The sequence below is a fragment of the Vombatus ursinus genome, unplaced genomic scaffold (genome assembly GCF_900497805.2).
Source record: "Vombatus ursinus unplaced genomic scaffold, bare-nosed wombat genome assembly UNPS02014794.1, whole genome shotgun sequence".
Lineage (NCBI taxonomy): Eukaryota > Metazoa > Chordata > Mammalia > Diprotodontia > Vombatidae > Vombatus > Vombatus ursinus.
The window spans coordinates 16,831,964-16,847,383 of NW_020954572.1; the positions used below are offsets into that span (position 1 = coordinate 16,831,964).

The following is a 15,420-nucleotide window of genomic DNA, read 5'->3' on the forward strand; positions in this document are numbered from 1 at the left end:
GGCGGGCACTAGATGAACCCCACTGGGAGGAGCAGAGCGGACTGGAGAGCAGCCGAGGGGCGCACAAAGGAGCAGGTGAGACGGCTCTGGCTCCGGACTAGTATCCACGGCGCGGGAGAGCTGGAGCTGAGGCCACATCAGGTTTGGGGTGAAGGAATGAGATGCGTGGTTGGGAACGTTGAATAAAGGAGGGAGGAATTCGCTTTGTGGAGGCTTCTCTGAGGGAAGAGAGAAGGAGCACCTGGGGGAAAGGGGACCTGAGTGGGAAGGGATTCTCCCCTCAAATAGTCTCTAAACTCTCCCCAGACCATCTTCAGCCCAGTCAACCCACACTCTAAAATCAGGGGGAAATAAGGAAACCCTCTCCTCTTTCTTGCACTGAGCAGGACAAAGGCCAAAGTTAAGACCTAAAACCCAGAAGCGATTTGTGCGATCCCCTGAGCACCAGCCCCTGCCACACTCCACAGTGAGATTCTGTGTGATCTCCCTATGTGATCCTGGGAGATCAATGCTCACAAGGCCTACCTCACTCCCTGAACCAGTGTGACTGGACTGGACAGAACCTAAGGTTAGAGGGAGAGGGAGAAACGTGCTGGGAGGTGTGGGTGAAGGAGATGGTCCCAGAAAAAGGCCACTGGGCTTGAGAACACCATACATGACCAAAGTTGGAGTCTGGGGCCAACTGGAGAGATGTGGAGGTTGAGGGCTGCTCTTCCTGCCAGGGCTGCCAGTTTTGGGCCTCCCACCCTCCATCCCAGTCCACTCCACTGCAACCCATCTTGTGGGTGGTAATGGAAAGAGCCTCAGATTGTGGGGAGGGCCTGGGACCACAGGGTCTTCAAACCTATCCCTAGTCTTGGTCAATATGGGAAATCCCAGGGAGAGGGAAGGTTCAGGATCCTGATTCTTACATCTAAGTCTGAGTGGGGAGGAGAGGGAGAGAATGACATAGAAAGGCGTGAGAGCCAGCCAGGACTGGAATGATTATAGGTAGGGACTGCAGATGGAAATGTTTCAGGACATGTGGTACAACTGCTTATTCAGAATTTAGTATAAATAGGAACATCAGAAAGTTAGGTGACATACAACTGGAAGTTACTGGAGAGGGACCTTTAAGTAGGTGCACAGAAGACCTCAGAAAAGGACAAGGACCCTCAAATAGCCCCATGTGGGCCCTGGTCTAATAGTCAATCTCACTATGGTGTGTGTGGAAAGTGTTTGTCCTGAGCAGTGGATTCTGAAAAAGACAGCAGTGAGAGTTTAAATCATTTATTTACTTAAAAGAAATTGGTGCTGATGGAAGCTGCTGTCTCTGGTGGAAGAGAATTTTTGGAAGGGAGCTGACCTGCTAGTCTGGTTTGGAAATGGGTGGAGTTCAAGCTATCTGGAAAGGAAAGGGAAAGAAAGGGGGGAGGTGGAAAGAATACACTAAAGGGACATGTCAAGAGATCGCCCAGGCTGGTAAAGGCTCCTCCATCCTTAGCTATCTTTGGCTCCTCTATTCCTTCTGGTTGCCTGCAAGTCTCTGATCTAGTTCTGTGACTCTCCCAGGGTTCCTCAGGTCATAAGGTGTATGTCATTTGCCCAGTAGGGTCCTCCCTGATACTGATTTAATTACACAAATATTTATTAAACATATACTATGTGCAAGGCTCTGTGCTATCTTTTAGGGGTCTAGGTCAATAACCTCTAAGCTTTTTTTGTTTTGCTTTGTTTTTGTTTTTTTGTTTTGTTTTGTTTTGTTTGCTAGGCAATAGGGTTAAGTGACTTGCCCAGGGTCACACAGTTAGTAAGTGTCAAGTGTCTGAGGCCAGATTTGAATTCATGTTCTCCTGACTCCAAGGCCAGAGCTCTATCCACTGCACCACCTAGCTGCCCTCCCTCTAAGCTTTTTTTTTTTTTGATCCCACACCCCTATCAGTTTAAAAAAAACTTTTGGGCATATCACTCTAAAATACAGTGTTCAAAAACTCTTAGTGTAGTTTTATACTCCTAAAACTTCAGAATTCACTAAGTCTTTAGGAACATCCTGTATGTATATTTACATACATATAGACATGCGCTATTGTATGACTTACACCATGGAACCCAAAACAGAAAGAGAGGGGGGTGTTCTCTTACTCCCAGGTAACTACTTCAGAGAGCAGAGCCCACCCTCTGAGTGTTACCTGACCTCTAAAACAACAAGATGTTCTGGAAGGCACAGGGTGGGTACGTCGGGAGGGGTGGAGAGAGGAATTTTCCTAATGGCACATGTATAGTTCCTGCTATAGATGCCCAGGTAATTGTTAAGAGTATGACTGCCCCTCAGGCCAGAAGAGGAGAGGCGGGGAGCTTACATGACAGAAGAGGGGGGAGGAGTGAAGAGGAGGGAAGTGAAAGAGTGTTGAGGAATATGTGTAAAGGGTGGTGTGGTTGGAACAGAGACAAGCCCCCAAATTGGCTATGACAGAGAGGTTGGGATTCAGTCCATCTTCCCACTCTCCAGTTGGTTAATCACACACCTCTTTGGGTCACGCTGCAGCTCCCCCTTTGGAGACCTCTGTTCTAGGTCACTGTGTTGGGCCTTGATTCCTGTTTCTAGGAAGCATCTTGGTACAGCAAAAAGAACACTGGTTTTGGAATCACAGGACCTAGGTTTGAATCCCATCCCCCAAAATTACTACCTGTGTAACCTTGGGCAATTATGTCACTTGAGCTCTCTGGGCCTCAGTTTCCTATTCTGTAAAATGAGGGAGTTGGTCTCTGAGGGTTTTCCTAGATCCAGGATAGGTTCTGGATCAGTGATTTTATTTGTACATGGAACTCTCGGGTGAGGAAACACCCTCTACTAATAGAGGACAGCAGCTTCTCTACAATTTGCAGTCTTGGACTTGCTTAGACCGTCTAAGTCTTAGAGCACTAAGGTTAAATGACTTGCTCAGTGTCACACAACCAGTATATACATCAGACTTGAACCCTTATCCTCCTAGTTTATGAGGCCAGTTCTCTAACCACTACACCATGTTTCCCTTCAAGTGTGTGTGTGTGTGTGTGTGTATTTTGGTGTGAAGGAGGAACAACAAAATAATTTAATATGATTTAAGAGTTTTTCAGAAGTAGCTATTTTTTCTAAGGAAAAATAAAGCCAAGAATATTCAGTTCAATTCAATGAATGTTCATTAAGCTTGGGCACTAGGGAACACAAAGATGAACTACATTCCCTATCCTCCAGGATATACAAAGCACACCAGCACTGCTTTGTGATCTAAACCTAGTAGAAGTCTTCCCCCAGCTTGGCTTGATGGGCACAGCTTAATTCTGCCCTCTCTCTTCATCCTTATCTCCTAAATCTTCCCCCCAAAATTCTTTTAAATCTTTACATCACTTCCTGTCCAATTTACTCCTTTGTTCTCTTCCCTCTAGGGGAGGGCCTGCAGTAGAGGTAGGCCTCTAGCTAGGAGAGAAAGCAATAAGCATTTATTAAGCACCTGCTGTGTGCCAGCTACTATGCTAAGCACTTTATTAATACAGTATTATCTCATTTTGTCTTCACAGCAAGCCTGGAAGGTAGGTGCTGTTATTATCCTAATTTTACAGTTGAAGAAACTGGGACAAACATAAGTTAAGTGGCTTGCCCAGGATTACACAGCTAGTAAGTATCTGAGGCTGGATTTAACTCAGGACTTCCAGACTCCAGGCCCATCCGCCCTGTAGTAGCCTTAGATGACTAGGGGAAACAGGTTAGAATAAGATGACTAGTGTGCCACTCTTTGTTGGAGGAACAAACTATCTTATTTCTATATTTACCTACCTATTATATGTTCAGAAAAGCCTCCAAAGGAACATTCCTGAGAAGTTGCAGAATATTAGGGCTGGAAGGGACCTTGGAGATCACCTCAAGTCCAAGTCTGTCATTTTACAGATAAGAAGACTAAGGCCAAATGAGATGAGGTGATTTCTTCATGGTCAAACAGCTAGCAAGTGGCACTGGTAGGGCTTGGCCTAGGGTCCCCTCTTATGAAGGATGAGGGGTCGTCCTTTCCCCACAGAGACACCTTTCCCCTCCCATTCACTCCTCCCAAAACTTCAGGAATTAAGAGAAATAACATGGCTGTCCTACATCCTTTGTGGTGGTTATTTAGTTGTGTCCAACTCCTTATGACCCCATTTTGGGGTTTTCTTGGCAAAGATAGTGGAGTGGTCTGCCATTTCCTTCTCCAGCTCATTTTACAGATGAGGAAATTGAGGCAACCAGGGTCAAGTGACTTGCCCAAGGGTCACACAGCTAGTAAGGGTCTGAGGCCAGATTTGAATTCAGGAAGATGAATCTCTTACTGATTGCAAGCTCAGTGCTCTATCCACTGCACCACCTAGCCTATGTCCTTTTAAAGATTAGTCCTATTTAAGATTACTATCCTGAATCACACTAAGTACTCATACTTGAACGGGTCTGATATTCTCTAAACCATTACCTAAACCATTCTCCATCTGTAGAAGCTGTAACAGCTACAAGTTGTACATGTAATTAACTATGTGTGCTGGGTTCCTGAGTTGGGAGACTCCTAGGCACTTCTGCATCTATTTGTGTAGTAGAGGCTTAGCATTTAAGGAGGAGAGAGTCCCCCTGGTGGACTTCTAGTTAGTGACAGTACAAAGAAGGACCCAAGAATTCCAAGAGGGATTGGTGCTTCCCAATTGATTTGGTTAGCTCTCTAATCGATTCCTGTTTTGTTAGTCTCTTGTCACTCTGTTTCTGTATTTGTCCATATCTTTGTGAACATGGATTCTCTATTTGTGTGTCTCTGCTTTTCTCTTGTCTGTTCTTTGTATAAATGATTCTCTATTTCAGGTTTTGTGTCTTTCCCTCTATTAATATCTGGGGTTTTTTAAAGTAATTTTATTTTTTCAGTTAACAAGTATTTATTTTCTCTCCCTCCCACTAACCCTTTCTCAAAGAAAAGAAAAGGAAAACCCTTGTAGCAAATATGCACAGACGTGCAAAACAATTTCCCACATTAACCATGTCCAGAAATGTATGCCTCATTCTGCACCTTGAATCTATCACTTGTTTGTTAGAAGGTGTGTAGTACAGATATGCATCAGTCCTTTGCAATCAAGGCTGACCATTTCATTGATCAGAGATCTTAAGTTTTTCGAATGTCTGTGTCTTTGTGTGTGCCTTTATCAGTCTGTATCTCTGTATGTGTCTTTGAGGATGTGTTTGTATATAAATATAGACTGGCACAGCTGGATTAAGAGACAATTAGTGACCCTTTTTCTGTGAAGCCAGTAAGGAAAGCCAAGAGTGGGCAGAGAGAAGGAAGAGAAACGTCGAAAAAAGATGAACAAAATCCGCCTTGAAAGCAAGAACTGTTGAGAGTTTGAATGCAGATTGAAGCATACTATTTCTCACCTTATTTTTTTTCTGTGGGTTTTTTTCCCCGCTGGTCTTTGTCTCCTTTCACAACATGACAAATTTTACATGATTGAACATGTATAACCTATATCAAATTGCTCACTGTCCCGGGGAGAGGAGATGTAAGGGAGGGAGGAAGAAAATTTGGAACTTAAAATTTTTTTCTAAAATAAATGTTAAGAGGGGCGCTAGGTGGCGCTGCACCAGCCCTAGCGTCAGGAGGACCTCCCATTCAAATTGGTTTCAGATATTTACTAGATGTATGACCCTGGACAAGTCATTTAACCCCTATTGCCTCAAAAAAGAAATGGTAAAATTGTCTTTACATGTAATTGAGGGAAAATGAAAATATTATTAAAAATAAAACAAGACTTAATTTTTTTTTTTAAATTGAGCAAGAATAGGAGAGGTGGCCATTGGGGCAAGGAGAGGGGAAGATATTGGGCAGATGGGGAAAATGGGAACAGAAAGTTTAGAGATGGAAGGAATCTTAGAAAGCACTGAATTGGATCTCATTTTGAAGATGAGGAAACAGGGCCAAAGGAGTTGGTGATTTGCCAAAGGTTATCCATCTAGCTAGTTGCAGAGCCAGGACTAGTATTCAGGTCTCCTGACATCTAGTTCAATTATATATTTCTAGGAGAGGGAACAATGTTTCAGTGAAAAAAATGCTGGATTTGGAATCAAAGAGCTCTGCTACTTACCACCTATGTGACCTTGGATGAGTCACTTTACTTTGCTTTAGGCCTTAGTTTCCTTTTTGTGTATAATAAAGGAGTTGTACTCAATGACCTCTAAGGTCCCATCTGGTGCTGTCTGTGATCCCACGACAAGAGATATCATACACAATAGACATCTATTCATCTCCACGTGTTCAGCACTAGAAACACAAAACAGAGCAAAACAAAAAATGGCCCCTGCCCCTAAGGTACATTTAGACAGATATGCAAGGAGATTGGGGAAAGAGTACTAACAGCTAGGGAGATCGGGAAAGACTGACAGTAAGGAGCCTAAAATGTGGAGCTAAATAGGGACCATGCACCAGGCATAGGGGACAGCCTGAGCAAAGATACAGAGGAAGGAAATGGAATGATGAGTTTGGGGAACAATTAGTTGACCAGTTTGGTTGGAGAGAAGAGTTTTGTGAAAGGGAGTAGTATGGAATGAGGCTGGGAAGGTAAGAAGGAGCTAGATGTAGAGGGCTTTCAATGATGGTTTTCATTTTATCCCATAGGCAGTAGGGAGCCCCTGAAGGTATTGGAGTGAGTAGTCAGTTGCTTGGAGACATGGTCAGCCTCGTGCCTTAAGGAGAGTATTTTGACAACAGCATGGGAGTTATATTGGAGAGGGAAGAGACTGGAATCGCAGGCTATCATTAAGGAAGTTGTTACAATAATCCAGGTGAGGAGTGATGAGAACCTGGAAAAATTTGGCAACTGATCAACTAAAAGTAGGTGGTTGTGGTGGTGGTGGTGTCATCATGTCTGACTCTTTCTGACCCCGTTTGGGGTTTTCTTGGCAAAGATACAGGAGTGGTTTGCCATTTCCCTTTTCCAGATAATTTTATAGATGAGGAAACTGAGGCAAACAGGGATAAGTAATTTACCCAGGGTCACACAGCTAGTGTCTGAAGCCAGATTTGAACTCAGGAAGATGAGTCTTCCTGACTCTAGGCCTACACTCTATCCACTTCACCACTTAGCTGCCCAAAAGTAGGAGGTACCCACATTCCAATTAGGAGTTTCCCATATTTCAGCCTGAATGTTACTCATGATAGAAAACATTATTGCAAAATTAAAGCAGAATACTTATAAGACATATTAAGAGACTATTAAATAGTCAGAAAGGAGATTGATTGATCAAGTCTCAAATTCTTTCACACCTAGGAAATGATAAGCTCTAGGCTGTCTAATTCTGGTTCCACTGATGCCTGAGAAATGTAGAACTAGGGGTCAGTTAGGTGGCACATTGGATAGAGCAACTGGCCCTAGAGTCAGGAGGACCTGAGTTCAAATCCAGCTTCAGACACATAACATTCACTAGCTGTGTGACCCTGGGCAAGTCACTTAATCCCAATTTTGAAAAAAAAAAAGAAAGAAAGAAAGAAATGTAGAGCTAGCCATCTCTGGAATGACTGTAGAAGAAAGCAAAGATAAGATTTCAAGGAGAAAAAAAGCCTAGAAATAAGAATGGAAGAGGAAGGCCAAGTACTGTTGTTTTGGGGTAGGGTAGAAGGAAAACTGAGTCCTATATGCCAAACGCCAGGTGATGAGATACTCAACAGATCTGAACTTCATCAGGGTAGTCAGACAGAGGGGCCCTGGGACCCGTTGTCAGACGGGAACCTCTGACATATGAGTGATGTGGAGATTGGAGCCTTATCTGTGATTTCAGCAGCCTAGGGAGATTCATGATGTTGCAGATAAGTCCCAGAGGTACTGCCTGGAGAGGTTAGGGACTTTGGCTCAGGACACAAAACCAATAAGAAGGAGCTAGCACGTGAGGCGGGAGAGAGGGCTGGAGCTAGAGTCAAGAAGACTTGGGTTTCAATCCTGCCCCAGACACCTACTAGCTGTGTGACCCCAATCACTTAGCCTCTCTCAGCCTCTGTTTCCTGCCCCATGGGGTTGTTGTGAAGATCAAATGGGATAATATAAGTGAAATGCCTTGCAAACCTTGAAGTGTTGTATGAATGTTAGGCATTGTTATAGCTATTACTAAAAGCCTGGGGGTTCACATCCCACCTCAGTTACTCATGAGCTGTGTGACCCCTGCAAAGAAATTTAACCTCTCTGAGCCTAGGTGTCCTCATCTGCAAAATGGTAATATTAATGTGACCTACCTCGTGGGATTTCTGTGAGAATCAATTTAGGTAATATATATATATAAAGCACTTTGAAATCTTTAAAATGCGATACAAATATCTGCTAGTAGTAGTAGTTGTTATAGTAGTGGTAGTGGTGGTAGTAGTAGTAGTAGTAATGGTGGTGGTGGTAGTAATGGTAGTGATGGTATGGTAGTGGTAGTAGTGGTAGGAGTGGTAGCAGTAGTAGTAGAAGTAGTAGTAGTAGTAGTATTGGTGGTGATGGTGGTAGTAGTTGTGGTAGTGGTAGTAGTAGTAATAGTGTTGGTGATGGTGGTAGTTGTAGTAGTAGTAGTAGTAGTAGTAGAAGTAGTAGTAGTAGTAGTATTGGTGGTGGTGGTGGTAGTAGTTGTGGTAATGGTAGTAGTAGTAATAGTGTTGGTGATGGTGGTAGTTGTAGTTTAGTAGTAGTAGTAGTAGTAGTAGTAGTAGTAGCTAGGGTATGATATGAATTCTACCTTCTTGACTTTAAACCAGCATCCTCTCTAATACACTGCGTTGCCTCTGAAGAGTGCTTTTTTTTTCTACCTTCATAAGTAAGCATTGTTTTGTTTTGTTTTTTTCATATCAACTTATTATTATCTGTGTAGTCTGAGCAGGAAGAACATATAAAAAGGTTGGGAATATGTCCTGAGACCACAGCCTGAAATCCATTGATGATAACACAAAGTCTCTGGTGATAATAGCACTCATTTGGGGAACCTGAGGGTAATCCTATAGACAATAAAAAGCTACTGGAAGTTTTATAACCCACTTCTTCATAATCCATTGAGGGTTCTAAAGAAATACATTGGAAGATGCTGGAGGGAACGATGACTCCTTAGACACTGATGCCATCGCCAGTGGGGAGGAGGAATAACCTAATGCTGGTGGGTTGGGGCACTAATCTATGACCTTGTACTGTGATAGCAGCCTGAATCCTGACCAGGCATCAAGATGTCTGCCTTTGGAAACACATTCCCCTTCTATGCTGGCCCCAAACCCACCTTCCCCATGGATACCACCTCAGCGGTCATTATTACAGTCTTCTTCACTGGACTGGTCACTTTCATCGGCATCCTGCCCGGTATCCGAGGCAAGATGGTAAGAGATAGGCTCCAGCCCTGGCATAAAACCCCTGCCCCAAGAAAATTCCAGTGTCCAGTCCCAACTCTACCCCCAACTTTAGGGGAACCCAAGCCTAACTAAGATGACTATAGCCCTAGGAGATCCCAACCCCAAGTAACCCCAACTCTAGAGATACCCAGTCCAGGCGGAGACCTTGAATATTGTTTAGGGTGGGATGGAGAGGGAGGGAGAGAGCGAGCTGATCACTGAATTCAACTCATAATTCAGAGGCTGTTTTGGCTGCTCCGAGTGGTGACCAGTCTATTCATTGGAGCTGCCACCCTGGGTGAGTATGTACAGAGAAGATCCCTGAAAATGGGACCCTCCATTTCCCCAGGTTTACCCCTACTCTTGTTCCCTTCGCTGAAATACCAGCTCTCACTGTGTTGTGAGAAGCATCTCCAGGTAGCCAGGTGTGCAGGTACATGCCTGTTACCAAGGAGGCTGAGGCTGGTGAATCATTTGAGCTTGGGAAATGCTAAGCTACAGTGGGCAAAAGCCGATCCAGTGTCCCAACTAAGTCTGGCACAATTGTGGTGATCTCTGGGGAGCAGGAGGGCACCTGGCTACCTTAGGGAGAGCAAACCAAGCTGTATGGGAAACAGAGCAGGTCAAAGCTCCCTTGCCTAACAGTAGGCTGCTAAATGACCCCTGGGTGAGATATGGAGACAGTCTAAAATACACACACACACATACACATGTGTGTGTGTGTGTGTGTGTGTGTGTGTGTGTGTGTGTAAAGAAGAAGGAAGAGATAGTGAAAATTTCCTAGGAATCCAGAGACTTGGTTTCTAGTTTCCGGTTTTAGTTCTGCCACTAACTAGCGGCATGACTTTGGGCAAGTCACTGCTTTCCCTTCTTCTGGACGTTGGTTTCACACCTATAAAATAAGAGGACTGTACTGGATGTTTCTGAGGTCCTTTCTAGAAACAAATCCCATAAGCCGATGAATCTATGATCCTCCCTTCCCTGTGCTTTCCTGTGTCAGTCATGGTGCTAAGAACTTTTTTTTTTTAAACAAATATTATCTCATTTGATCCTCACGACAACCCTGGGAAGTTGTTATTATCCCCATTTTACAGTTGGAGAAACTGAGGCAAATGGAGGTTAAGTGATTTACTCAGGGTCACACAGCTGATTCTAGGTTCAGCGCTCTATCCACTGCACCACCAGATGCCTCTTGTTGTGGCAAGTAAGATGCTAAGCACTGGGGTTTTGTTGGTGTTATTCAGTTTCCAACTCTCTGTGACCCCATTTGGGGTTTTTTTTTTTGGCAAAGATACAGAAGTGGTTTGCCATTTCCTTCTCTAGTTCATTTTACAGATGAGGAAACTGAGGTAAACAAGGTTAAGTGACTTGCCAGGGTCACATAGCTAGTAAGGGCCTGAAGCTGGATTTGAATTAGTGAAAATGGGTCTTCCTGATTCCAAACCCAGTGTGCTATCCACTGCGCCACTTAGCGGCCTAGTCCTGGAATTACAAAGGGGAAAATTACACTGAGCATTTTCACTCAACATTTTTATGCAGTTGAAATCAAATTAAAGTGAACACCTGAATTTAGAAATCCCTGGAAGACAATGGCAATAAAAGTGGGGAAATGGCTAATTGCATTGTCTTGGTGACAGTGGAAGGAAGAGGCATTTCCATGCTGTTTATTCATTGGGGCAGCTAGGCAGCAAAATGGTAGAGAGTTGGAAGACCTGAGTACAAATCGGACCTCAGACATTTACTAACTGTGGGACCCTGGGCAAGTCTCTTAACCTCTGTCTGCCTCAGTTTCCTCATCTGTAAAATGAAGATGATAATAGCACTTATCTCCCAGGGATGTTGTGAGGTTCAAATGCAGAAACGTGTAAAATGCTTTGCAAATCTTAAAGCACTATATAAATGCTAGTTATTATTATTAGTAATAATAATAATATTCTTGCTGACCCACTTATCCCTTCTCATATTGCTCTGGGAAGTATTTCTCAAGGGAGCAGATAGAGACCCAGAGAGCAATGGAAGGCTCTGAACCCAATGATTACATCCACCCCCCCATGCTCCCATGATTCTCTTACCATTCCCCCTTCTTCCTCTACTTCCCTCTCCAGCCGTGAACTTCAGTGGGGAGTGGTCTGTGGGCCGGGTCAACACCAATACTACATATAAGGCTTTCAGCCCCATGAGGATCAGTGCAAATGTAGGGTTGCAAATAGGTCTTCGAGGGATCAATATCACCCTTACAGGTAAAAGGACATGATTGGGTGAATCCTGGTGGGGCTTTGTGTCTTTGGAAAATACATACCTTGGGGTCAGGGAAGCTTAAGGGATTTTGAGCCTGGGTAGAGGAGGTTAGGAACACAGAATGGGTACAGTGGGAAAAACACTGGCTCTGGTGTCAGAGGACATGGGCGGATTTCTGCCTTTCATTATTACTCATTATCCTCAGGTCACTTAACCTCCTCATCTTCAAAATGAAGGTCAGACTGAAGAGCCCCTGAGATATCTTGCTTTTCTTAATGGAGAATCCTGTGATCCCTGAGAAGTGCTTTTTCTCTCAGCCATAGCCAAGGTTTTCCTCCCTTGCTCATTCCCATGCCATTGTCTGGCTGTCACAGGACATACACACACACACACACACACACACACACACACAGCCCTTTTGGTCTTTGTCCTCCTTAGTCCTTGGACCTTGGCCTTCTTCCCTCATCTCTTTTCCGCAGGGATACCAGTACAGCAGCTGAATGAGACCATTAACTACAATGAGCAGTTCAGATGGCAGTTTGGACAGAATTATGCTAAGGAGTATATAGAAGCACTGGAAAAGGGGGTGCCTGACCCAGTGCTCTACCTGGCAGAGAAATTTACTCCAAACAGTCCCTGTGGCCTGTACCTCCAATATCGCCTGGCTGGACACTATGCTTCTGCCACACTCTGGTGAGGGTAGAGGGCTGGGAAGGGAGGCAAGATGATCTGCACTTTAGACAATAATCTTTTACTATCCTGGAAACCCTGGTAGGAGGGGGCTGGCTTCCTAGGCACAGAGTCTAAATGGTACTTAGCCCGAAGGTACTACAGAGGTGAATCACTCAGAGCCTCCCAGAATCTTGTGGGTATTATGGGTCCCTTTCTCCTCACTTGAACTGTGCCTTACCAGGGTCGCATTCCTCTGCTGGCTGTTATCAAATGTGCTGTTCTCCATGCCTGCATTAATTTATGGTGGACACATGCTCCTGGCCACAGGGGTCTTCCTCATCCTTTCATTAACCTTCTTCTCCACGGCTGCCACACTGACCCCAATGTGCCCACTCCACCTGGGTTCTGCCTCCCTACACACTCAACATGGACCTGCCTTCTGGATCACACTGGCTACTGGTGAGGACCCTCCTGGAGGGATTTCAGGAAGAGGGACCAAGAAGTGAAAGGGAGGAATGGGGTGGCCTTTCCCAATGAAAAGGGGACTCCTGTCCATGAGATTTCCCTTCTTCAGCACACCAGAGGACTGAACCCTCAGAGTACCTGCTATGGGTTTTCTTCTTACCTCTGTTGTGTTGACCCATTCTCAGGATGGCTTCTTGGAAAGGGTCAACAGATTAAGGTCATTTCGTGTAGTAATGGCTGTATTGTGATGATGTCTCTCACCCTAAGCACAGCTAGGTGACACATTAGATAAAGATCTGGATTTGGGGGTCTGTAAGACCTGAGTTCAGATCCTGCCTCAGACATTTATTAGCTGTGGGGTCATGAAAAGTTGGACACAACTGAACAATAACAAAAAACCTCAGGCAAGTCCCTTAACCTCCCTCTTTCCTCATCTGTAAAATGGGGATAATAATATTACCTATTTCCCCTATTTCATTGTGAAGATCAAATGATATAATGTATGTAAAATACTTTGCACATCTTAACGTGCAATATAAATGGTAGCTATTATTCTTATTACCCCTTTCTGTACCTTGTCCCCACCCCTCGTTTATGTCCCCCTGCTTATACTCCTTCCCTCATCCCTTAACAGCTCAACAAGCATTTATTTTTCATTACATAGTGCCAGGCACTATGCTAAATGTTGGAGATGTAAAAACAAAACTAGACCTTGTCCTCATTTAAATGGGGTAGAACCACACACACACATACACACACACACACACAATCACACACACACACACACATCCTGAGTAGATACAAAGTAACTTGGGAAGACATTAACAACTCTTCCTGTAGGGGGCAGCACAAGAATTATGCTCTGAAGCAGTTCTTTGATAGAGGAGATACCATTCCAAGCCTAGTATCTTAGATATAGAAATGGAAGGCACCTCTGAGTGCTCAACCTAGCTCAATCTAGCTCAACCCTCTCATATTACAGATGACAAAACTGAGATCAGGGAGGTAGTAAGTATCTGAGGCAGGATTTGAATCCAGCTACAGAACCCATCTTTCCAGACCAGTCACAGATGACTCTCTCCTATTCACTGGAAAGGAGAAATATCTGTAATGGGTCTGGAAAGATAGACTAGAATCAAAGTGTAAAGGGCTTTGAATGCCAAATAGAAGAATCTGCATTTTTTTTCCCTGGAGGAATAGGGAGACCCTGAAGCTTCTTGAGGAGGAGGATAACATATCAAACCCGAAATTTAGAAACATCAATTTGGCACCTATGTGGAGGACAGATGAGAAAGGAGAAACACTGTAGTCAGGGAGACAATGAGGTGGGATTTGGAAAGATGGTGAATTGTTTTGGGCCTAGGACCAGGTTGAGTTCGAGATGTTTATGGGCCATTCAGGTGGAGACATTTAGCAAGTAGTCAGTAATTCAGGACTAGAGTTCAGGATATAGAGGAAGACTGGTAAATTGAGGATCAATCTGTATGTAGGTGATAATTTACTCTGTAAGACTTTATAGGATCACTCAAAGAGTATATCCAGAAAAAGAAGGGAGCCCAGGATACAGCCTTGGGGTACACCTGTGAAAAGGGTTTGAGATATGAATGGCAATCCCAGTGTATACCACCCCTCCCCTTATTTCTGTCCTGTGTCATTTTCTCTCCCTTTCCTCAGTTCCACCTTACCATATGTGGTTCCTGTTTCCCTCCCTATCCTTCCTTTCATACTGAGTACTCTCCATGGTTCTTTTCTCCCCTCCCCACCACCCACCCTCCACATATCTGTCTCAGACTTCTTTGCCAACTCTCCTCTCTTCCTCAGGGCTGCTGTGTATTCTACTGGGCCTAGCTGTGATGGTAATGCACAGGATACAACCAGACAGGCTGAAGATTTTCTTCAACCAAAGTGGGCTAGAGGAAATGGAAAAGATAGCAGGTCCAGAAGAAGGGGAACTCCTGGATCCACGATACAGGACTTCAGTAGAGAGCCCTGGGGACCAAGATATAACTCTGTCAGAGGCTCCCAGTGAGGAGCCCCCTATGGAGGAGCCCATCAGGCCTCCAGAGGAGCCCCAGAGAGAGCCAGAGAGTTCCTTATAACATCCCATCTCCTATACCCCACCAGATTTAGGAGTTTAAGGAAGTTTGGAGATGTCAGTGCCCTCTAGCCCCATTTCTTAGGGATTTCCAGTTTGCATACACTTGTGCCTTCCCAAATTGCTACCATTTGAGACTTCCTTTCTAGTTCCAAATCTCATCCAACTCATAGGAACCATGATTACCACTCCCAAGTTTATGGTGGATATCTTCCCAGAAAGGCAGCATGATATGAAAGAAAGAACATTGGACATGGAGCCAGAAGATCGGATTCAAGTCTCAGCTTGAATCTACTACATTAATTCAGTTTGAAACGACAAGCATTTATTATATGCCAAGCACAATGGGAGGAGCTGGGATACAAACGATCAAAACAAAAACAAAAGTCCTGCCTTAAAGGAGCTTAACATTCTACTCGTTAGGCATGTGATCTTGGACAAGTCATCTCATCCCTTTGAGACTCAGTTTCCTCATCTTCAAAATGGGGAGAGGAAGAGAATGGCCTGGATCAGTGATTGCTAGCTTGTGGTTCTTAAATATATAATGCTACCAAATAATGACATTTTGGTCTTTTACCTTTAACAAAATATCAA

General features: G+C 44.2%; 1 protein-coding gene across 11 annotated transcripts; it reads left to right on the forward strand.

The window, feature by feature from the left end:
• Positions 1–17: 17 nt before the first annotated feature.
• DUOXA1 (dual oxidase maturation factor 1) lies at positions 18–15,384 on the forward strand. 11 transcript variants are annotated; one of them, XM_027870227.1, is made up of 10 exons: positions 52–141; positions 387–568; positions 3,538–3,549; positions 6,633–6,799; positions 9,171–9,344; positions 9,597–9,654; positions 11,462–11,596; positions 12,074–12,287; positions 12,508–12,725; positions 14,553–15,384. In XM_027870227.1, exons 5-10 carry the CDS (start codon positions 9,198–9,200, stop codon positions 14,828–14,830), a joined length of 1,050 nt encoding a protein of 349 aa, XP_027726028.1. In that variant the 5' UTR covers positions 52–141; positions 387–568; positions 3,538–3,549; positions 6,633–6,799; positions 9,171–9,197; the 3' UTR covers positions 14,831–15,384. The 11 variants fall into 11 exon arrangements, with proteins under 11 accessions (XP_027726031.1, XP_027726034.1, XP_027726028.1 ...); XM_027870226.1 differs by lacking the exon at positions 3,538–3,549; XM_027870228.1 differs by lacking the exon at positions 3,538–3,549 and having other exon boundaries at positions 9,174–9,344.
• The last annotated feature ends 36 nt before the right edge of the window (positions 15,385–15,420 follow it).

Coding starts and splice junctions, on each gene's coding strand:
- DUOXA1 (XM_027870230.1), top strand. CDS start 9,198: ATGTCTGCCTTTGGAAACACATTCCCCTTCTATGCTGGCCCCAAACCC. Junction 9,345..9,596: donor CCGGTATCCGAGGCAAGATG/GTAAGAGATAGG, acceptor CTCATAATTCAG/AGGCTGTTTTGGCTGCTCCG. Junction 12,726..14,552: donor CTGGATCACACTGGCTACTG/GTGAGGACCCTC, acceptor TCTCTTCCTCAG/GGCTGCTGTGTATTCTACTG.